Raw genomic sequence first — 18,551 nt, 5'->3', positions numbered from 1 at the left:
AACGAGCAAAGGGGATCACGTCCCATGCTGCAGTCATGAGACCTAAAACTTCCATGCACATAGCGACTGAATGGAATGATAGAGACTGAAGGTTTAGACAAGCTAAAACTAACTTCATTCGTCTCGTCTGTCAGAGAAGTCATGGACACTGAATTTATCTGGAAACCTAAAAAGGTGACCCTTGTCTGAGGAATCAAGAAACTCTTGTTAATTGATCCTCCAACCATGTTTTTGAAGAAACCACACTTGTTTCGTGTGAGATTCTGCTAAATGAAAAGATTGAGCTAGTACCAAGATATCGTCCAAATAAGGAAACACCGCAATACCCTGCTCTCTGATTACAAATAGAAGGGCACTGAGAACCTTTGTCGCTAGGCCAAACGGAAGAGCGACAAATTGGTAATGCTTGTCTAGAAAAGAGAATCTCAGAAAACGATAGTGGTCTGGATGAATTGGAATGTGAAGATAAGCATCCTGTAAGTCTATTGTGCACATAAAATGACCTTTCTGAACAAAAGGCAGAATAGTCCTTTATAGTCACCATCTTGAGTTGGGACTCTTACAAAACGATTTAAAAATGTCAGATCCAGATTTGGTTTGAACGAATCTTCTTTCTTTGGGACAATGAACAGATTTGACTAAAAACCCAAACCCCGTTCCTGCAGAGGAACTGGAACAATCACCCCTGAAAGCTCTAGGTCGGAAACACATTTCCAAAAATCCTGAGCTTTCACAGTGTTTGCTGGAACATGAAAAAGAAAGAATCTTCCCATAGGAGGTCTTATTCTGAAACCTATTCGATACCCCTGAGAAACAATATTCTGAATCCACTGATTTTGAACAGAAACTGTCCAAATGTGTTGAAATAATTTAAATCTGCCCCCCACCAGTTGAACTGGTTTGAGGGCCGCACCTTCATGCAGTCTTAGGCGCTGGATTTGTTTTTTTTATAAGGCTTGGATTTATTCCAATTCGGAGATGGTCTCCAATTAGAGCCAGAGGCCTTTGGGGAAGGAGAGGTCTTTTGTTCTCTATTCTGACGAAATGGACAAAAACGATTGGGAGCTTTAAATTTACCCATATATTTCTTATTTTGGGGCAGAAAAACTAATTTTCCCCCAGTGATAGTGGAGATAATAGAATCCAATTGAGAACCAAATAAATTACTACCCTGAAATGATATAGATAGTAATCTAGATTTAGACACCATATCAGCATTCCAAGATTTAAGCCATTAAGCTCTTCTAGTAAGAATAGCTAAAGACATAGACTTAATATCAATCTTAATGACATCAAATATAGCATCACAAATTAAATGATTAGCATGGCGAAGTAAAAGAACAATGCTAGACAATTCAGGGTCTGTTAACTGTTTAGCTAAGCTGTCCAACCAAAAAGTTGAAGCAGCAACAACATCAGCCATAGAAATGGCAGGTCTAAGAATATAGCCAGTATGTAAATATGCTTTTCTAAGATAGGATTCAATCTTCCTATCTAAAGGATCCTTAAAGGGACAGTTTAGGCCAAAATAAACTTTCATGATTCAGATAGAGCATGTAATTTTAAACAATTTTCCAATTTACTTTTATCACCAATTTTGCTTTGTTCTCTTGGTATTCTTAGTTGAAAGCTTAACCTAGGAGGTTCATATGCTAATTTCTTAGACCTTGAAGCCCACCTCTTTCAGACTGCATTTTAACAGTTTTCAGCACTAGAGGGTGTTAGTTCACGTATTTCATATAGATAACACTGTGCTCTTGCACGAGAAGTTATCTGGGAGCAGACACTGATTGGCTAGACTGCAAGTCTGTCAAAAGAACTGAAAAAGGGGCAGTTTGCAGAGGCTTAGATACAAGATAATCACAGAGGTTAAAATTATATAATTATAACTGTGTTGGTTATGCAAAACTGGGAAATGGGTAATACAAGGGATTATCTATCTTTTAAAAGAATAAAAATTCTGGTGTAGACTGTCCCTTTAAAGTAAGTACTATTTTCCATAGGAATAGTAGTACTTTTGGCAAGAGTAGAAACAGCCCCATCAACCTTAGGGACTTTTCCCCAAAACTCTAAATTATCCACAGTTAAATGATATAGCTTTTTAAACCTAGAAGAAGGGTTAAAAGAAGCACCAAGTTTAGACCATTCCTTAGCAAACATATGAGAGATAGCATTTGAAATAGGAAAAACTTCAGGAGTAACCTCAGAAGTTTTAAAAACAGAATTCAAATGTTTGCTATTCTTGTTATCAAGAGGACTAGATTCCTCAATACCCAAAGTAAACAATACTTCCTTTAACAAAGAATGGATATATTCCATCTTAAAAAGAAAGGATGATTTATCAATTTCAGTCCATGAAGCAGGATCATCTGAGCCAGAGAAATCCTCATCAGCAGAAGATACTTCAGTATGCTGTTGATCAATACAAATTTCATCAGATTTATGAGAAGTTAGTAGAGACCTTTTACGTTTATTTGAAGGCGAAATAGCAGTCATAGCCTTCTCTATGGCTGCAGCAATATAATCTTTTATATCTACAGGAATATCATGTACATTAGACTGTGAAGGTTTAACAGTAGATGTACTTGTACTTATAGAAATATTATCAGCATATAATAATTTTTATTAACAAGTGCCACATATTTGAGTTGAAGAAGATCAGCTCAATTACAACATACACACTTAGCTTTGGTAAAATTGTGTTTAGGCAGCTTGGTTCCTACAGTAACATCAGAGGCAAGATCAGTTTGAGACATCTTGCAAAATGTAACAAAAAAATTAAAAATTTTTTTTTAAACAAAATATCCAATTTTCTCAAAATAACAGAATTTATGCTTACCTGATAAATTACTTTCTCCAACGGTGTGTCCGATCCACGGCGTCATCCTTACTTGTGGGATATTCTCTTCCCCAACAGGAAATGGCAAAGAGCCCAGCAAAGCTGGTCACATGATCCCTCCTAGGCTCCGCCTTCCCCAGTCATTCGACCGACGTAAAGGAGGAATATGCATAGGAGAAATCATATGATACCGTGGTGACTGTAGTTAGAGAAAATAATTCATCAGACCTGATTAAAAAACCAGGGCGGGCCGTGGACCGGACACACCGTTGGAGAAAGTAATTTATCAGGTAAGCATAAATTCTGTTTTCTCCAACATAGGTGTGTCCGGTCCACGGCGTCATCCTTACTTGTGGGAACCAATACCAAAGCTTTAGGACACGGATGATGGGAGGGAGCAAATCAGGTCACCTAGATGGAAGGCACCACGGCTTGCAAAACCTTTCTCCCAAAAACAGCCTCCGAAGAAGCAAAAGTATAAAATTTGTAAAATTTGGTAAAAGTGTGCAGTGAAGACCAAGTCGCTGCCTTACATATGTGATCAACAGAAGCCTCGTTCTTGAAGGCCCATGTGGAAGCCACAGCCCTAGTGGAGTGAGCTGTGATTCTTTCAGGAGGCTGCCGTCCGGCAGTCTCATAAGCCAATCGGATGATGCTTTTAAGCCAAAAAGAGAGAGAGGTAGAAGTTGCTTTTTGACCTCTCCTTTTACCAGAATAAACAACAAACAAGGAAGATGTTTGTCTGAAATCCTTTGTAGCCACTAAATAGAATTTTAGAGCACGAACTACATCCAAATTGTGCAACAAACGTTCCTTCTTTGAAACTGGATTCGGACACAAAGAAGGCACAACTATCTCCTGGTTAATATTTTTGTTAGAAACAACTTTCGGAAGAAAACCAGGTTTAGTACGCAAAACCACCTTATCTGCATGGAACACCAGATAAGGAGGAGAACACTGCAGAGCAGATAACTCTGAAACTCTTCTAGCAGAAGAAATTGCAACCAAGAACAAAACTTTCCAAGATAATAACTTAATATCTACGGAATGTAAGGGTTCAAACGGAACCCCTTGAAGAACTGAAAGAACTAAATTGAGACTCCAAGGAGGAGTCAAAGGTTTGTAAACAGGCTTGATTCTAACCAGAGCCTGAACAAAAGCTTGAACATCTGGCACAGCCGCCAGCTTTTTGTGAAGTAAAACAGATAAAGCAGAAATCTGTCCCTTCAAAGAACTTGCAGATAATCCTTTCTCCAAACCCTCTTGTAGAAAGGATAGAATCTTAGGAATTTTTATCTTGTTCCATGGGAATCCTTTAGATTCGCACCAACAGATATATTTTTTCCATACTTTATGGTAAATTTTTCTAGTTACAGGCTTTCTAGCCTGAATGAGAGTATCAATGACAGAATCTGAGAACCCACGCTTTGATAAAATCAAGCGTTCAATCTCCAAGCAGTCAGTTGGAGTGAGGCCAGATTCGGATGTTCGAACGGACCTTGAACAAGAAGGTCCCGTCTCAAAGGTAGCTTCCATGGTGGAGCCGATGACATATTCACCAGGTCTGCATACCAAGTTCTGCGTGGCCACGCAGGAGCTATCAAGATCACCGAAGCCCTCTCCTGATTGATCCTGGCTACCAGCCTGGGAATGAGAGGAAACGGTGGGAATACATAAGCTAGGTTGAAGGTCCAGGGCGCTACTAGTGCATCTACTAGAGTCGCCTTGGGATCCCTGGATCTGGACCCGTAGCAAGGAACCTTGAAGTTCTGACGAGACGCCATCAGATCCATGTCTGGAATGCCCCATAATTGAGTTATTTGGGCAAAGATTTCCGGATGGAGTTCCCACTCCCCCGGATGAAATGTCTGACGACTCAGAAAATCCGCTTCCCAATTTTCCACTCCTGGGATGTGGATTGCAGACAAGTGGCAGGAGTGAATCTCCGCCCATTGAATTACTTTGGTCACTTCTTCCATCGCCAGGGAACTCCTTGTTCCCCCCCGATGGTTGATATATGCAACAGTCGTCATGTTGTCTGATTGAAACCTTATGAATTTGGCCTTTGCTAGTTGAGGCCAAGCCTTGAGAGCATTGAATATCGCTCTCAGTTCCAGAATGTTTATCGGGAGAAGAGATTCTTCCCGAGACCATAGACCCTGAGCTTTCAGGGATTCCCAGACCGCGCCCCAGCCCACCAGACTGGCGTCGGTCGTGACAATGACCCACTCTGGTCTGCGGAAGCTCATCCCTTGTGACAGGTTGTCCAGGGTCAGCCACCAACGGAGTGAATCTCTGGTCCTCTGATCTACTTGGATCGTCGGGGACAAGTCTGTATAATCCCCATTCCACTGTCTGAGCATGCACAGTTGTAATGGTCTTAGATGAATTAGCGCAAAAGGAACTATTGTCCATAGCCGCAACCATCAAACCTATTACTTCCATGCACTGCGCTATGGAAGGAAGAAGAACAGAATGAAGTACTTGACAAGAGCTTAGAAGTTTTGATTTTCTGGCCTCTGTCAGAAAAAACAGAATTTATGTTTACCTGATAAATTACTTTCTCCAACGGAGTGTCCGGTCCACGGCGTCATCCTTACTTGTGGGATATTCTCTTCCCCAACAGGAAATGGCAAAGAGCCCAGCAAAGCTGGTCACATGATCCCTCCTAGGCTCCGCCTACCCCAGTCATTCGACCGACGTTAAGGAGGAATATTTGCATAGGAGAAACCATATGATACCGTGGTGACTGTAGTTAAAGAAAATAAATTATCAGACCTGATTAAAAAACCAGGGCGGGCCGTGGACCGGACACACCGTTGGAGAAAGTAATTTATCAGGTAAACATAAATTCTGTTTTCTCCAACATAGGTGTGTCCGGTCCACGGCGTCATCCTTACTTGTGGGAACCAATACCAAAGCTTTAGGACACGGATGAAGGGAGGGAGCAAATCAGGTCACCTAAATGGAAGGCACCACGGCTTGCAAAACCTTTCTCCCAAAAAAAGCCTCAGAAGAAGCAAAAGTATCAAACTTGTAAAATTTGGTAAAAGTGTGCAGTGAAGACCAAGTCGCTGCCCTACATATCTGATCAACAGAAGCCTCGTTCTTGAAGGCCCATGTGGAAGCCACAGCCCTAGTGGAAGGAGCTGTGATCCTTTCAGGAGGCTGCCGTCCGGCAGTCTCGTAAGCCAATCTGATGATGCTTTTAATCCAAAAAGAGAGAGAGGTAGAAGTTGCTTTTTGACCTCTCCTTTTACCAGAATAAACAACAAACAAGGAAGATGTTTGTCTAAAATCCTTTGTAGCATCTAAATAGAATTTTAGAGCGCGAACAACATCCAAATTGTGCAACAAACGTTCCTTCTTCGAAACTGGTTTCGGACACAGAGAAGGCACGACTATCTCCTGGTTAATGTTTTTGTTAGAAACAACTTTTGGTACGTAAAACCACCTTATCTGCATGGAACACCAGATAAGGAGGAGAACACTGCAGAGCAGATAAATCTGAAACTCTTCTAGCAGAAGAAATTGCAACCAAAAACAAAACTTTCCAAGATAATAACTTAATATCAACGGAATGTAAGGGTTCAAACGGAACCCCCTGAAGAACTGAAAGAACTAAGTTGAGACTCCAAGGAGGAGTCAAAGGTTTGTAAACAGGCTTGATTCTAACCAGAGCCTGAACAAAGGCTTGAACATCTGGCACAGCTGCCAGCTTTTTGTGAAGTAACACAGACAAGGCAGAAATCTGTCCCATCAAGGAACTTGCAGATAATCCTTTTTCCAATCCTTCTCGAAGGAAGGATAGAATCTTAGGAATCTTAACCTTGTCCCAAGGGAATCCTTTAGATTCACACCAACAGATATATTTTTTCCAAATTTTGTGGTAAATTTTTCTAGTTACAGGCTTTCTGGCCTGAACAAGAGTATCAATAACAGAATCTGAGAACCCTCGCTTTGATAAGATCAAGCGTTCAATCTCCAAGCAGTCAGCTGGAGTGGGACCAGATTCGGATGTTCGAACGGACCTTGAACAAGAAGGTCTCGTCTCAAAGGTAGCTTCCATGGTGGAGCCGATGACATATTCACCAGATCTGCATACCAAGTCCTGCGTGGCCACGCAGGAGCTATCAAGATCACCGACGCCCTCTCCTGATTGATCCTGGCTACCAGCCTGGGGATGAGAGGAAACGGCGGGAATACATAAGCTAGTTTGAAGGTCCAAGGTGCTACTAGTGCATCTACTAGAGTCGCCTTGGGATCCCTGGATCTGGACCCGTAGCAAGGAACCTTGAAGTTCTGACGAGAGGCCATCAGATCCATGTCTGGAATGCCCCACAGTTGAGTGATTTGGGCAAAGAGTTCCGGATGGAGTTCCCACTCCCCCGGATGCAATGTCTGACGACTCAGAAAATCCGCTTCCCAATTTTCCACTCCTGGGATGTGGATAGCAGACAGGTGGCAGGAGCGAGTCTCCGCCCATTGAATGATTTTGGTCACTTCTTCCATCGCCAGGGAACTCCTTGTTCCCCCCTGATGGTTGATGTACGCAACAGTCGTCATGTTGTCTGATTGAAACCGTATGAACTTGGCCCTCGCTAGCTGAGGCCAAGCCTTGAGAGCATTGAATATCGCTCTCAGTTCCAGAATATTTATCGGTAGAAGAGATTCTTCCCGAGACCAAAGACCCTGAGCTTTCAGGGATCCCCAGACCGCGCCCCAGCCCATCAGACTGGCGTCGGTCGTGACAATGACCCACTCTGGTCTGCGGGAGGTCACCCCTTGTGACAGGTTGTCCAGGGACAGCCACCAACGGAGTGAGTCTCTGGTCCTCTGATTTACTTGTATCTTCGGAGACAAGACTGTATAGTCCCCATTCCACTGACTGAGCATACACAGTTGTAATGGTCTTAGATGAATGCGTGCAAAAGGAACTATGTCCATTGCCGCTACCATCAAACCTATCACTTCCATGCACTGCGCTATGGAAGGAAGAGGAACGGAATGAAGTATCCGACAAGAGTTTAGAAGTTTTGTTTTTCTGGTCTCTGTCAGAAAAATCCTCATTTCTAAGGAGTCTATTATTGTTCCCAAGAAGGGAACTCTTGTCGACGGAGATAGAGAACTCTTTTCCACGTTCACTTTCCATCCGTGAGATCTGAGAAAGGCCAGGACTATGTCCGTGTGAGCCTTTGCTTGAGGAAGGGACGACGCTTGAATCAGAATGTCGTCCAAGTAAGGTACTACAGCAATGCCCCTTGGTCTTAGCACCGCCAGAAGGGACCCTAGTACCTTTGTGAAAATCCTTGGAGCAGTGGCTAATCCGAAAGGAAGCGCCACGAACTGGAAATGCTTGTCCAGGAATGCGAACCTTAGGAACCGATGATGTTCCTTGTGGACAGGAATATGTAGATACGCATCCTTTAAATCCACCGTGGTCAAGAATTGACCTTCCTGGATGGAAGGATTGTTCGAATGGTTTCCATTTTGGACGATGGAACCTTGAGAAACTTGTTTAGGATCTTGAGATCTAAGATTGGTCTGAACGTTCCCTCTTTTTTGGGAACTACGAACAAATTGGAGTAGAACCCCATCCCTCGTTCTTTTAATGGAACAGGATGAATCACTTCCAGAAGATAACCTTGGGAGACTATTTCTAGCGCCCAAGGATCCAGAACATCTCTTGCCCAAGCCTGAGTGAAGAGAGAGAGTCTGCCCCCCACCAAATCCGGTCCCGGATCGGGGGCCCGCATCTCATGCTGTCTTGGGAGCAGTGGCAGGTTTCTTGGCCTGCTTTCCTTTGTTCCAGCCTTGCATTGGTCTCCAGGCTGGAGTGGCTTGAGAAGTATTACCCTCCTGCTTAGAGGACATAGCCCTTGGGGCTGGTCCGTTTCTGCGAAAGGGACGAAAATTAGGTTTATTTTTGGCCTTGAAAGACCTATCCTGAGGAAGGGCGTGGCCCTTGCCCCCAGTGATATCAGAGATAATCTCTTTCAAGTCAGGGCCAAACAGTGTTTTCCCCTTGAAAGGAATGTCAAGCAATTTGTTCTTGGAAGACGCATCCGCTGACCAAGATTTTAACCAAAGCGCTCTGCGCGCCACAATAGCAAACCCAGAATTTTTCGCCGCTAACCTAGCCAATTGCAAGGTGGCGTCTAGGGTGAAAGAATTAGCCAATTTAAGAGCACGAATTCTGTCCATAATCTCCTCATAAGAAGAAGAATTACTAATAATCGCCTTTTCTAGCTCATCGAACCAGAAACACGCGGCTGTAGTGACAGAGACAATGCATGCAATTGGTTGTAGAAGGTAACCTTGCTGAACAAACATCTTTTTTAGCAAACCTTCTAATTTTTTATCCATAGGATCTTGGAAAGCACAACAATCTTCTATGGGTATAGTGGTGCGCTTGTTTAGAGTAGAACCCGCCCCCTCGACCTTGGGGACTGTCTGCCATAAGTCCTTTCTGGGGTCGACTATAGGAAACAATTTTTTAAATATGGGGGGAGGTACGAAAGGTATACCGGGCCTGTCCCATTCTTTATTAACAATGTACGCCACCCGCTTGGGTATAGGAAAAGCTTCGGGGAGCCCCGGGGCCTCTAGGAACTTGTCCATCTTACATAGTGTTTCTGGAATGACCAGATAATCACAATCATCCAAATTGGATAACACCTCCTTAAGCAGAGCGCGGAGATGTTCCAACTTAAATTTAAAAGTAATCACATCAGGTTCAGCTTGTTGAGAAATTTTTCCTGAATCTGAAATTTCTCCCTCAGACAAAACCTCCCTGGCCCCCTCAGACTGGTGTAGGGGCCCTTCAGAAACAATATCATCAGCGTCCTCATGCTCTTCAGTATTTTCTAAAACAGAGCAGTCGCGCTTTCGCTGATAAGTGGGCATATTGGCTAAAATGTTTTTGATAGAATTATCCATTACAGCCGTTAATTGTTGCATAGTAAGGAGTATTGGCTCGCTAGATGTACTAGGGGCCTCCTGTATGGGCAAGACTGGTGTAGACGAAGGAGGGGATGATGCAGTACCATGCTTACTCCCCTCACTTGAGGAATCATCTTGGGCATCATTTTTACTAAATTTTTTATGACATAAATCACATCTATTTAAATGAGAAGGAACCTTGGCTTCCCCACAGTCAGAACACAATCTATCTGGTAGTTCAGACATGTTAAACAGGCATAAACTTGATAACAAAGCACAAAAAACGTTTTAAAATAAAACCGTTACTGTCACTTTAAATTTTAAACTGAACACACTTTATTACTGCACTTGCGAAAAAGTATGAAGGAATTGTTCAAAATTCACCAAAATTTCACCACAGTGTCTTAAAGCCTTAAAAGTATTGCACACCAAATTTGGAAGCTTTAACCCTTAAAATAACGGAACCGGAGCCGTTTTTATATTTAACCCCTTTACAGTCCCTGGAATCTGCTTTGCTGAGACCCAACCAAGCCCAAAGGGGAATACGATACCAAATGATGCCTTCAGAAAGACTTTTCTATGTATCAGAGCTCCACACACATGCAGCTGCATGTCATGCTTTTCTCAAAAACAAGTGCGCCATACCGGCGCGAAAATGAGGCTCTGACTAAGATTAGGGAAAGCCCCTATAGAATAAGGTGTCAAAAACAGTGCCTGCCGATATTATTTTACAAAAAATACCCAGATTAAATGATTCCTCAAGGCTAAATATGTGTAAATATGATCGATTTAGCCCAGAAAATATCTACAGTCTTAATAATCCCTTGTGAAGCCCTTATTTACTGTCTGAATAAAAATGGCTTACCGGATCCCATAGGGAAAATGACAGCTTCCAGCATTACATCGTCTTGTTAGAATGTGTCATACCTCAAGCAGCAAAAGACTGCTCACTGTTCCCCCAACTGAAGTTAATTCCTCTCAACAGTCCTGTGTGGAACAGCCATGGATTTTAGTAACGGTTGCTAAAATCATTTTCCTCATACAAACAGAAATCTTCATCTCTTTTCTGTTTCAGAGTAAATAGTACATACCAGCACTATTTTAAAATAACAAACTCTTGATTGAATAATAAAAACTACAGTTAAACACTAAAAAACTCTAAGCCATCTCCGTGGAGATGTTGCCTGTACAACGGCAAAGAGAATGACTGGGGTAGGCGGAGCCTAGGAGGGATCATGTGACCAGCTTTGCTGGGCTCTTTGCCATTTCCTGTTGGGGAAGAGAATATCCCACAAGTAAGGATGACGCCGTGGACCGGACACACCTATGTTGGAGAAATCTTCATTTCTAAGGAGTCTATTATTGTTCCCAAGAAGGGAACTCTTGTCGACGGGAATAGAGAACTTTTTTCTACGTTCACTTTCCACCCGTGAGATCTGAGAAAGGCTAGGACAATGTCCGTATGAGCCTTTGCTTGTGGCAGAGACGACGCTTGAATCAGTATGTCGTCCAAGTAAGGTACTACTGCAATGCCCCTTGGCCTTAGCACCGCTAGAAGGGACCCTAGTACCTTTGTGAAAATTCTTGGAGCAGTGGCTAATCCGAATGGAAGTGCCACAAACTGGTAATGCTTGTCCAGAAAGGCGAACCTTAGGAACCGGCGCACTAGATGAACTAGGGACCTCCTGAGTGGGCAAGACTGGTGTAGACATAGAAGGAGATGATGCAGTACCATGCTTACTCCCCTCACTTAAGGAATCATTTTGGGCAACATTATTATCAGTGGCATCATTGTCCCTACTTTGTTTGTCACATTCATCACATATATTTAAATGGAGAGGAACCTTGGCTTCCGAACATACAGAACATCGTCTATCTGATGGTTCAGACATGTTAATAGGCATAAACTTGATAAAGCACAAAAAACGTTTTAAAATAAAACCGTTACTGTCGCAACGGCAAAGAGAATGACTGGGGAAGGCGGAGCCTAGGAGGGATCATGTGACCAGCTTTGCTGGGCTCTTTGCCATTTCCTGTTGGGGAAGAGAATATCCCACAAGTAAGGATGACGCCGTGGACCGGACACACCTATGTTGGAGAAAACTTTGCTTATGATCATTTTTTTTATACAAAAGAAAAATCAAAAGCAAGAAACCTAGCCCTCTATGAATCAAATGAGAGCAGAGAGCAACAGAGGGAGAGACTTAATATAACAAATTTTGGCGCCAAGAATGGCGCAAATGCGGAGGAAAAAAACTTTTGGTGCCAAAGCTTAACAAATTAAATGACCCAACTCGCATCATAACAGGCACGACTTTGCGCCAAAAAAAACTTGCGTCAGGAAAGTTGCAAGAAATGACGCGACTCGCGTCACGGCAGACGAGACTTCAAGCCAAAAATGTCGCAATAAAAAGTAACATTCTGCGTTATTGCGAGCCTAAGCCTATGAAAATTTTGAAAAAAAACAGACTCCAAGTTACAACTAACTGGAACCACAGGTAAGCCTAAAAGTCCCATAAACATAATTTCCATGCTGAAACAGGGAAATACACAGACCTGACTCATGGCAAAACATTTTTAAGATATAGTGCCAAACATAGCTGAGATTGTCTTAAAAAAATATATATACTTACCAGAAGACACCCATCCACATATAGCAGACAGCAGAGGTAATGGTACAGGAGTATATAGCAGACAGGCAAACCAGTACTGAAACATATCAGCAGAGGTAATGGTACAAGAGTATATAGCAGACAGCTAAACCAGTACTGAAACATATCAGCAGAGGTAATGGTACAAGAGTATATAGCAGTCAGCTAAACCAGTACTGAAACATATCAGCAGAGGTAATGGTACAAGAGTATATAGCAGTCAGCTAAACCAGTACTGAAACATATCAGCAGAGGTAATGGTACAAGAGTATATAGCAGACAGCTAAACCAGTACTGAAACATATCAGCAGAGGTAATGGTACTAGAGTATATAGCAGACAGCTAAACCAGTACTGAAACTCATCAGCAGAGGTAATGGTACAGGAGTATATAGCAGACAGCTAAACCAGTACTGAAACATATCAGCAGAGGTAATGGTACAAGAGTATATAGCAGTCAGCTAAACCAGTACTGAAACATATCAGCAGAGGTAATGGTACAAGAGTATATAGCAGTCAGCTAAACCAGTACTGAAACATATCAGCAGAGGTAATGGTAGAGGAGTATATAGCAGACAGCTAAACCAGTACTAAAACGTATCAGCAGAGGTAATGGTACAAGAGTATATAGCAGACAGCTAAACCAGTACTAAAACATATCAGCAGAGGTAATGGTACAAGAGTATATAGCAGACAGCTAAACCAGTACTGAAACATATCAGCAGAGGTAATTGTACAAGAGTATATAGCAGACAGCTAAACCAGCACTGAAACGTATCAGCAGAGGTAATGGTACAAGAGTATATAGCAGACAGCTAAACCAGTACTGAAACATATCAGCAGAGGTAATGGTACTAGAGTATATAGCAGACAGCTAAACCAGTACTGAAACTCATCAGCAGAGGTAATGGTACAGGAGTATATAGCAGACAGCTAAATCAGTACTGAAACATATCAGCAGAGGTAATGGTACAAGAGTATATAGCAGACAGACAAACCAGTACTGAAACATATCAGCAGAGGTAATGGTAGAGGAGTATATAGCAGACAGCTAAACCAGTACTGAAACATATCAGCAGAGGTAATGGTATAGGAGTATATAGCAGAAAGCTAAACCAGTACTGAAACGTATTAGCAGAGGTAATGGTACAAGAGTATATAGCAGACAGCTAAACCAGTACTGAAACGTATCAGCAGAGGTAATGGTACAAGAGTATATAGCAGACAGCTAAACCAGTACTAAAACGTATCAGCAGAGGTAATGGTACAAGAGTATATAGCAGACAGCTAAACCAGTACTAAAACGTATCAGCAGAGGTAATGGTACAAGAGTATATAGCAGACAGCTAAACCAGTACTGAAACATATCAGCAGAGGTAATTGCACAAGAGTATATAGCAGACAGCTAAACCAGTACTGAAACATATCAGCAGAGGTAATGGTACAAGAGTATATAGCAGACAGCTAAACCAGTACTGAAACATATCAGCAGAGGTAATGGTACTAGAGTATATAGCAGACAGCTAAACCAGTACTGAAACATATCAGCAGAGGTAATGGTACAAGAGTATATAGCAGACAGCTAAACCAGTACTGAAACATATCAGCAGAGGTAATGGTACAAGAGTATATAGCAGACAGCTAAACCAGTACTGAAACATATCAGCAGAGGTAATGGTACAAGAGTATATAGCAGACAGCTAAACCAGTACTGAAACATATCAGCAGAGGTAATGGTACAGGAGTATATAGCAGACAGCTAAATCAGTACTGAAACATATCAGCAGAGGTAATGGTACAAGAGTATATAGCAGACAGCTAAATCAGTACTGAAACGTATCAGCAGAGGTAATGGTACAAGAGTATATAGCAGACAGACAAACCAGTACTGAAACATATCAGCAGAGGTAATGGTAGAGGAGTATATAGCAGACAGCTAAACCAGTACTGAAACATATCAGCAGAGGTAATGGTATAGGAGTATATAGCAGACAGCTAAACCAGTACTGAAACTTATCAGCAGAGGTAATGGTACAAGAGTATATAGCAGACAGCTAAACCAGTACTGAAACATATTAGCAGAGGTAATGGTACAAGAGTATATAGCAGACAGCTAAACCAGTACTGAAATGTATCAGCAGAGGTAATGGTATAGGAGTATAATGTCGATCTGCAAAGGGAGGCAGCAGATGAATCCCTGCGACCGATTTACAGAGAGCCTTAGAAAAGATTTCCTATAGGTGACAACATGGTATCATCAGGCAATACTCCCTTCACATCCCTCAGACAAGCACTGCACTTAGAGAGGAACTGGACTTCAATATGCGTAGAAAAGCCTATTACAGAAGAAAATCAAGCACAACTTACTTCACCACCTTCATGAGAGGCAAAAAAAATGAGGTATGAGTGAGGTGAGCGGTGCATTTAAAGGCATTTTGGGGTTTGGGAAACTTTACCCCCTCCTGGTAGGAATGTATATCCCATACGTCACTGGCTCATGGACTCTTGCCACTTACATAAAAGAAAGATACATAACCTCTTTTACCCATTCCCCGGTTTTGTATAACTAGCACGGTCATATTAATATACTTTTTATCTTGTATCTCTCTGCAGACTGCCCCCTTATCTCAGTGCTATTTACAAACTTGCACTTTAGTCAATCAGTGCTGATTCCACAGAAGTGAGCACAATGCTATCTATATGGCACACATAAACTAGTGCCATCTAGCTGTGGAAAAAAAACAACCTGTGAAAATTTACTGAGATAAAGGAGGCCTTCAAGGCTTAGAAATTTACATATGAGCCTACCTAGGTTCAGCTTTCAACAAAGAACACCAAGAGAACAAAGCACATTTGAAGATAAAAGTTAATTGGAAAGTTCTTTTAAAATTACATGCCCTATCTGAATCATGAAAGTTTAATTTTGACTAGACTGCCCCTTTAACATTTTCAGATTTATCCAATATAACTGTAACCCCACCGCATCCGCAGATTTTGTTATACTTCTCTCTAAGGGATGTTCTTTGCATTTCTAGATGTGAAGGAACAGACAAGTCCGGTGTAATATAGCACTGAATAATATGAGAGTTCTGCTTTTACACTTTGTATTTTGTATTACTTTACATTTCACATTTTGTCCTTTAAGTTTTATTACATTAAAACTTTGCACTTTCTACTTTGTAATATAATGCAATTAGATTCTGTATAAAGTATATTTATGACTTATATTTAGGATTGTGATTAAAAAAAATTTCTGATTATGCTTTGTATATTTCTGTGTATCTCTAATAAATACAATTGAAATTTGTATTTGTTCTATGTAAAATAAGCCTGACAGTTCAGAAAGTGTGTGTGTGTAGGGGGGGGGGGGGCAGGGGAGTTCCCTGGATGTGTCTGAATCTCTCTCCTAACTCTCTAAGCATTTTACCCCCGCAAGTCTCACTAAATTATCATTGCCAGCTGTATGTAGGTGATGTTTGCACAAAATCTACAATATGCTTATTTAACTGATAGAAAGGTAATGTTACTAAACTAGAGGCAAATACACATTAAATTGTAGTGAACAAATTTCAGTTTGTAATTGCTGCAAACAGACATTATATCAGTGTCAGGTACTACCATGTTGTGAGATTTTCTATCCCAGATAGCTTAATTACTTTCTATGGAAGGCCTATCTCATCGCTCTGGGACTTTAAGGTTCTGCCCTTATTCTATGAGAATTCTATGAGAATTCAATGAAGTCTGCACTATAATTTCTCTCCAAGCTGGAGATTTTTTTGTATTTTTGTATCATCAAGCCCTCAGTAATACCAATCTGAACTAAAGATTTACATAGCTCTTACATCTAACTAAAACTTTATTTTCAGTAATTTGTTTCTCTTTTTTTTGTTTGATCTTCAGCCTTCATACTGTGCTGCTTTGGTGGATATTAATTTCTGGTGAATATTGCTATAGGGTCATTTAAGATAAGCAGAAATTAAATCAAAGCCATTTCTAAAAATTAACACATTCACAATAACAAATTCACTCTGGTTGTGGTTGTCCATATTGGGTCAGCTAAGGGGAATCACTTTAATCTTTAAACATAAAATAGGTGGTTCTCTCCTTCCCACAATGGGAGCAAAGTTCAATTCCGGTCAGTATGGCCCATGGATATGAGTCAAAATAAAGAAATTGTGTATATCTTATTCAAGCAGCTGGAACCAGACCCTAGAACCGCTTCCAAACAGGCAGCTGGGTGCAGGGAAGTAGGGTGAACAGCAAACATAGGAAGAACTTGAATACATCTGACTTTCTACCTCTAATTATGAGTGGGAAAAACGTACTTGTTAATTATAATCATTAGTTTATGTGTTGTTTTAACTCTCAAGGATTGACGCTGACCTGCCATTCAATAAACCTTACATAAAGACTACATTTTCAGTACCTGAGTTGTGAGGTCCCATCCATCTTCCAATCCAACAAGAACAGAGGAACCGCTGTCCAGTAATTCTACAACTAGCACAGAGACCTGGAGGAGCTTGTGAAGCTGTAGATAGAGTAGATGAGAGAAGTGACAAATAAGGAGGCTGAGGAATATGGAGCTGGTGAATCAATAGGCTGGTAAAGAGAAGTAAGGCTGCTAGAGGACAGAGCTGTTATAAAGTAGGTGACAGAAGAGAGGGGGGTGAGTGGAGAAAGACACAGATGGTGGAGAGGTGAGAGAGAGAAAAGGAGCAAGGAGTGGCAAGGTAAAAGCATAGAGGGATGAAAAAAGCTAGACGAATACATGGAGAAGCAAACAGAGGAGTAATAAGATGAAGGATCTGAGAAGATGATGGAAATCAGGCATGTAGCACTGGAGTTAAAGACAAGCAAGAGAGCAAAGGTAGGAGTTTCATATGAGACAGACCTGTAACAGCCATTCTGAGTCCTCCAGAGTACGCAGGAAGGAAAGGTTTGGATCAGAAGGGGTAGTGCTCGGGACACAGGCCTTCATCAGTTTCTTGAAACTAGCTTTCACCTGCCTGACGTCAAAAAGCTCAATAGGGACTAACTCCCATTGCTGTAGAGGATCCTGCTTCACTCCCTGTGTATGAGCCAAAGTCTGGTCACAATACAGTCATATCACAGAGGCATATAGGATAAGCGGAAAGCGCAATGAGGTTATGCAGCAAAGTGCAACGAGGCACGCAGCACAGGCAGACAGCAAGACGAGGCACGCAGCACAGGCAGACAGCAAGACGAGGCACGCAACACAGGCAGACAGCAAGACGAGGCACGCAGCACAGGCAGACAGCAAGACGAGTCACGCAGCACAGGCAGACAGCAAGACGAGGCACGCAACACAGGCAGACAGCAAGACGAGGCACGCAACACAGGCAGACAGCAAGACGAGTCACGCAGCACAGGCAGACAGCAAGACGAGGCACGCAACACAGGCAGACAGCAAGACGAGGCACGCAGCACAGGCAGACAGCAAGACGAGGCACGCAGCACAGGCAGACAGCAAGACGAGTCACGCAGCACAGGCAGACAGCAAGACGAGTCACGCAGCACAGGCAGACAGCAAGACGAGTCACGCAGCACAGGCAGACAGCAAGACGAGTCACGCAGCACAGGCAGACAGCAAGACGAGTCACGCAGCACAGGCAGACAGCAAGACGAGTCACGCAGCACAGGCAGACAGCAAGACGAGTCACGCAGCACAGGCAGACAGCAAGACGAGTCACGCAGCACAGGCAGACAGCAAGACGAGTCACGCAGCACAGGCAGACAGCAAGACGAGTCACGCAGCACAGGCAGACAGCAAGACGAGTCACGCAGCACAGGCAGACAGCAAGACGAGTCACGCAGCACAGGCAGACAGCAAGACGAGGCACGCAGCACAGGCAGACAGCAAGACGAGGCACGCAGCACAGGCAGACAGCAAGACGAGGCACGCAGCACAGGAAAACAGCAAGACGAGGCACTCAGCACAGGCTGACAGCAAGACGAGGCACACAGCACAGACAGACAGCAAGACGAGGCACACAAGCAGAGGCTGACAGCACAATGAGGTACGCAAGCACAGACTGACAGCACAATGAGGCACGCAAGCACAGGCTGACAGCACAATGAGGCACGCAAGCACAGACTGAC

At 42.6% G+C, this 18,551-nt stretch overlaps 1 protein-coding gene across 1 annotated transcript in view; it reads right to left on the bottom strand.

Moving 5' to 3' along the window:
- SBF1 (SET binding factor 1) overlaps positions 1 to 18,551 on the bottom strand; it is a gene marked incomplete in the record, with an annotated part of 739,370 nt that overhangs the window by 80,342 nt on the left and 640,477 nt on the right. Inside the window, 2 exon segments of the mRNA XM_053716293.1 lie at positions 16,858 to 16,959; positions 17,323 to 17,499. Of these exon segments, the coding sequence (XP_053572268.1) occupies positions 16,858 to 16,959; positions 17,323 to 17,499 (279 nt within the window).

This window comes from Bombina bombina, chromosome 6 (assembly GCF_027579735.1).
Source record: "Bombina bombina isolate aBomBom1 chromosome 6, aBomBom1.pri, whole genome shotgun sequence".
NCBI lineage: Eukaryota > Metazoa > Chordata > Amphibia > Anura > Bombinatoridae > Bombina > Bombina bombina.
This window is presented reverse-complemented; position numbering and strand designations above follow the sequence as displayed.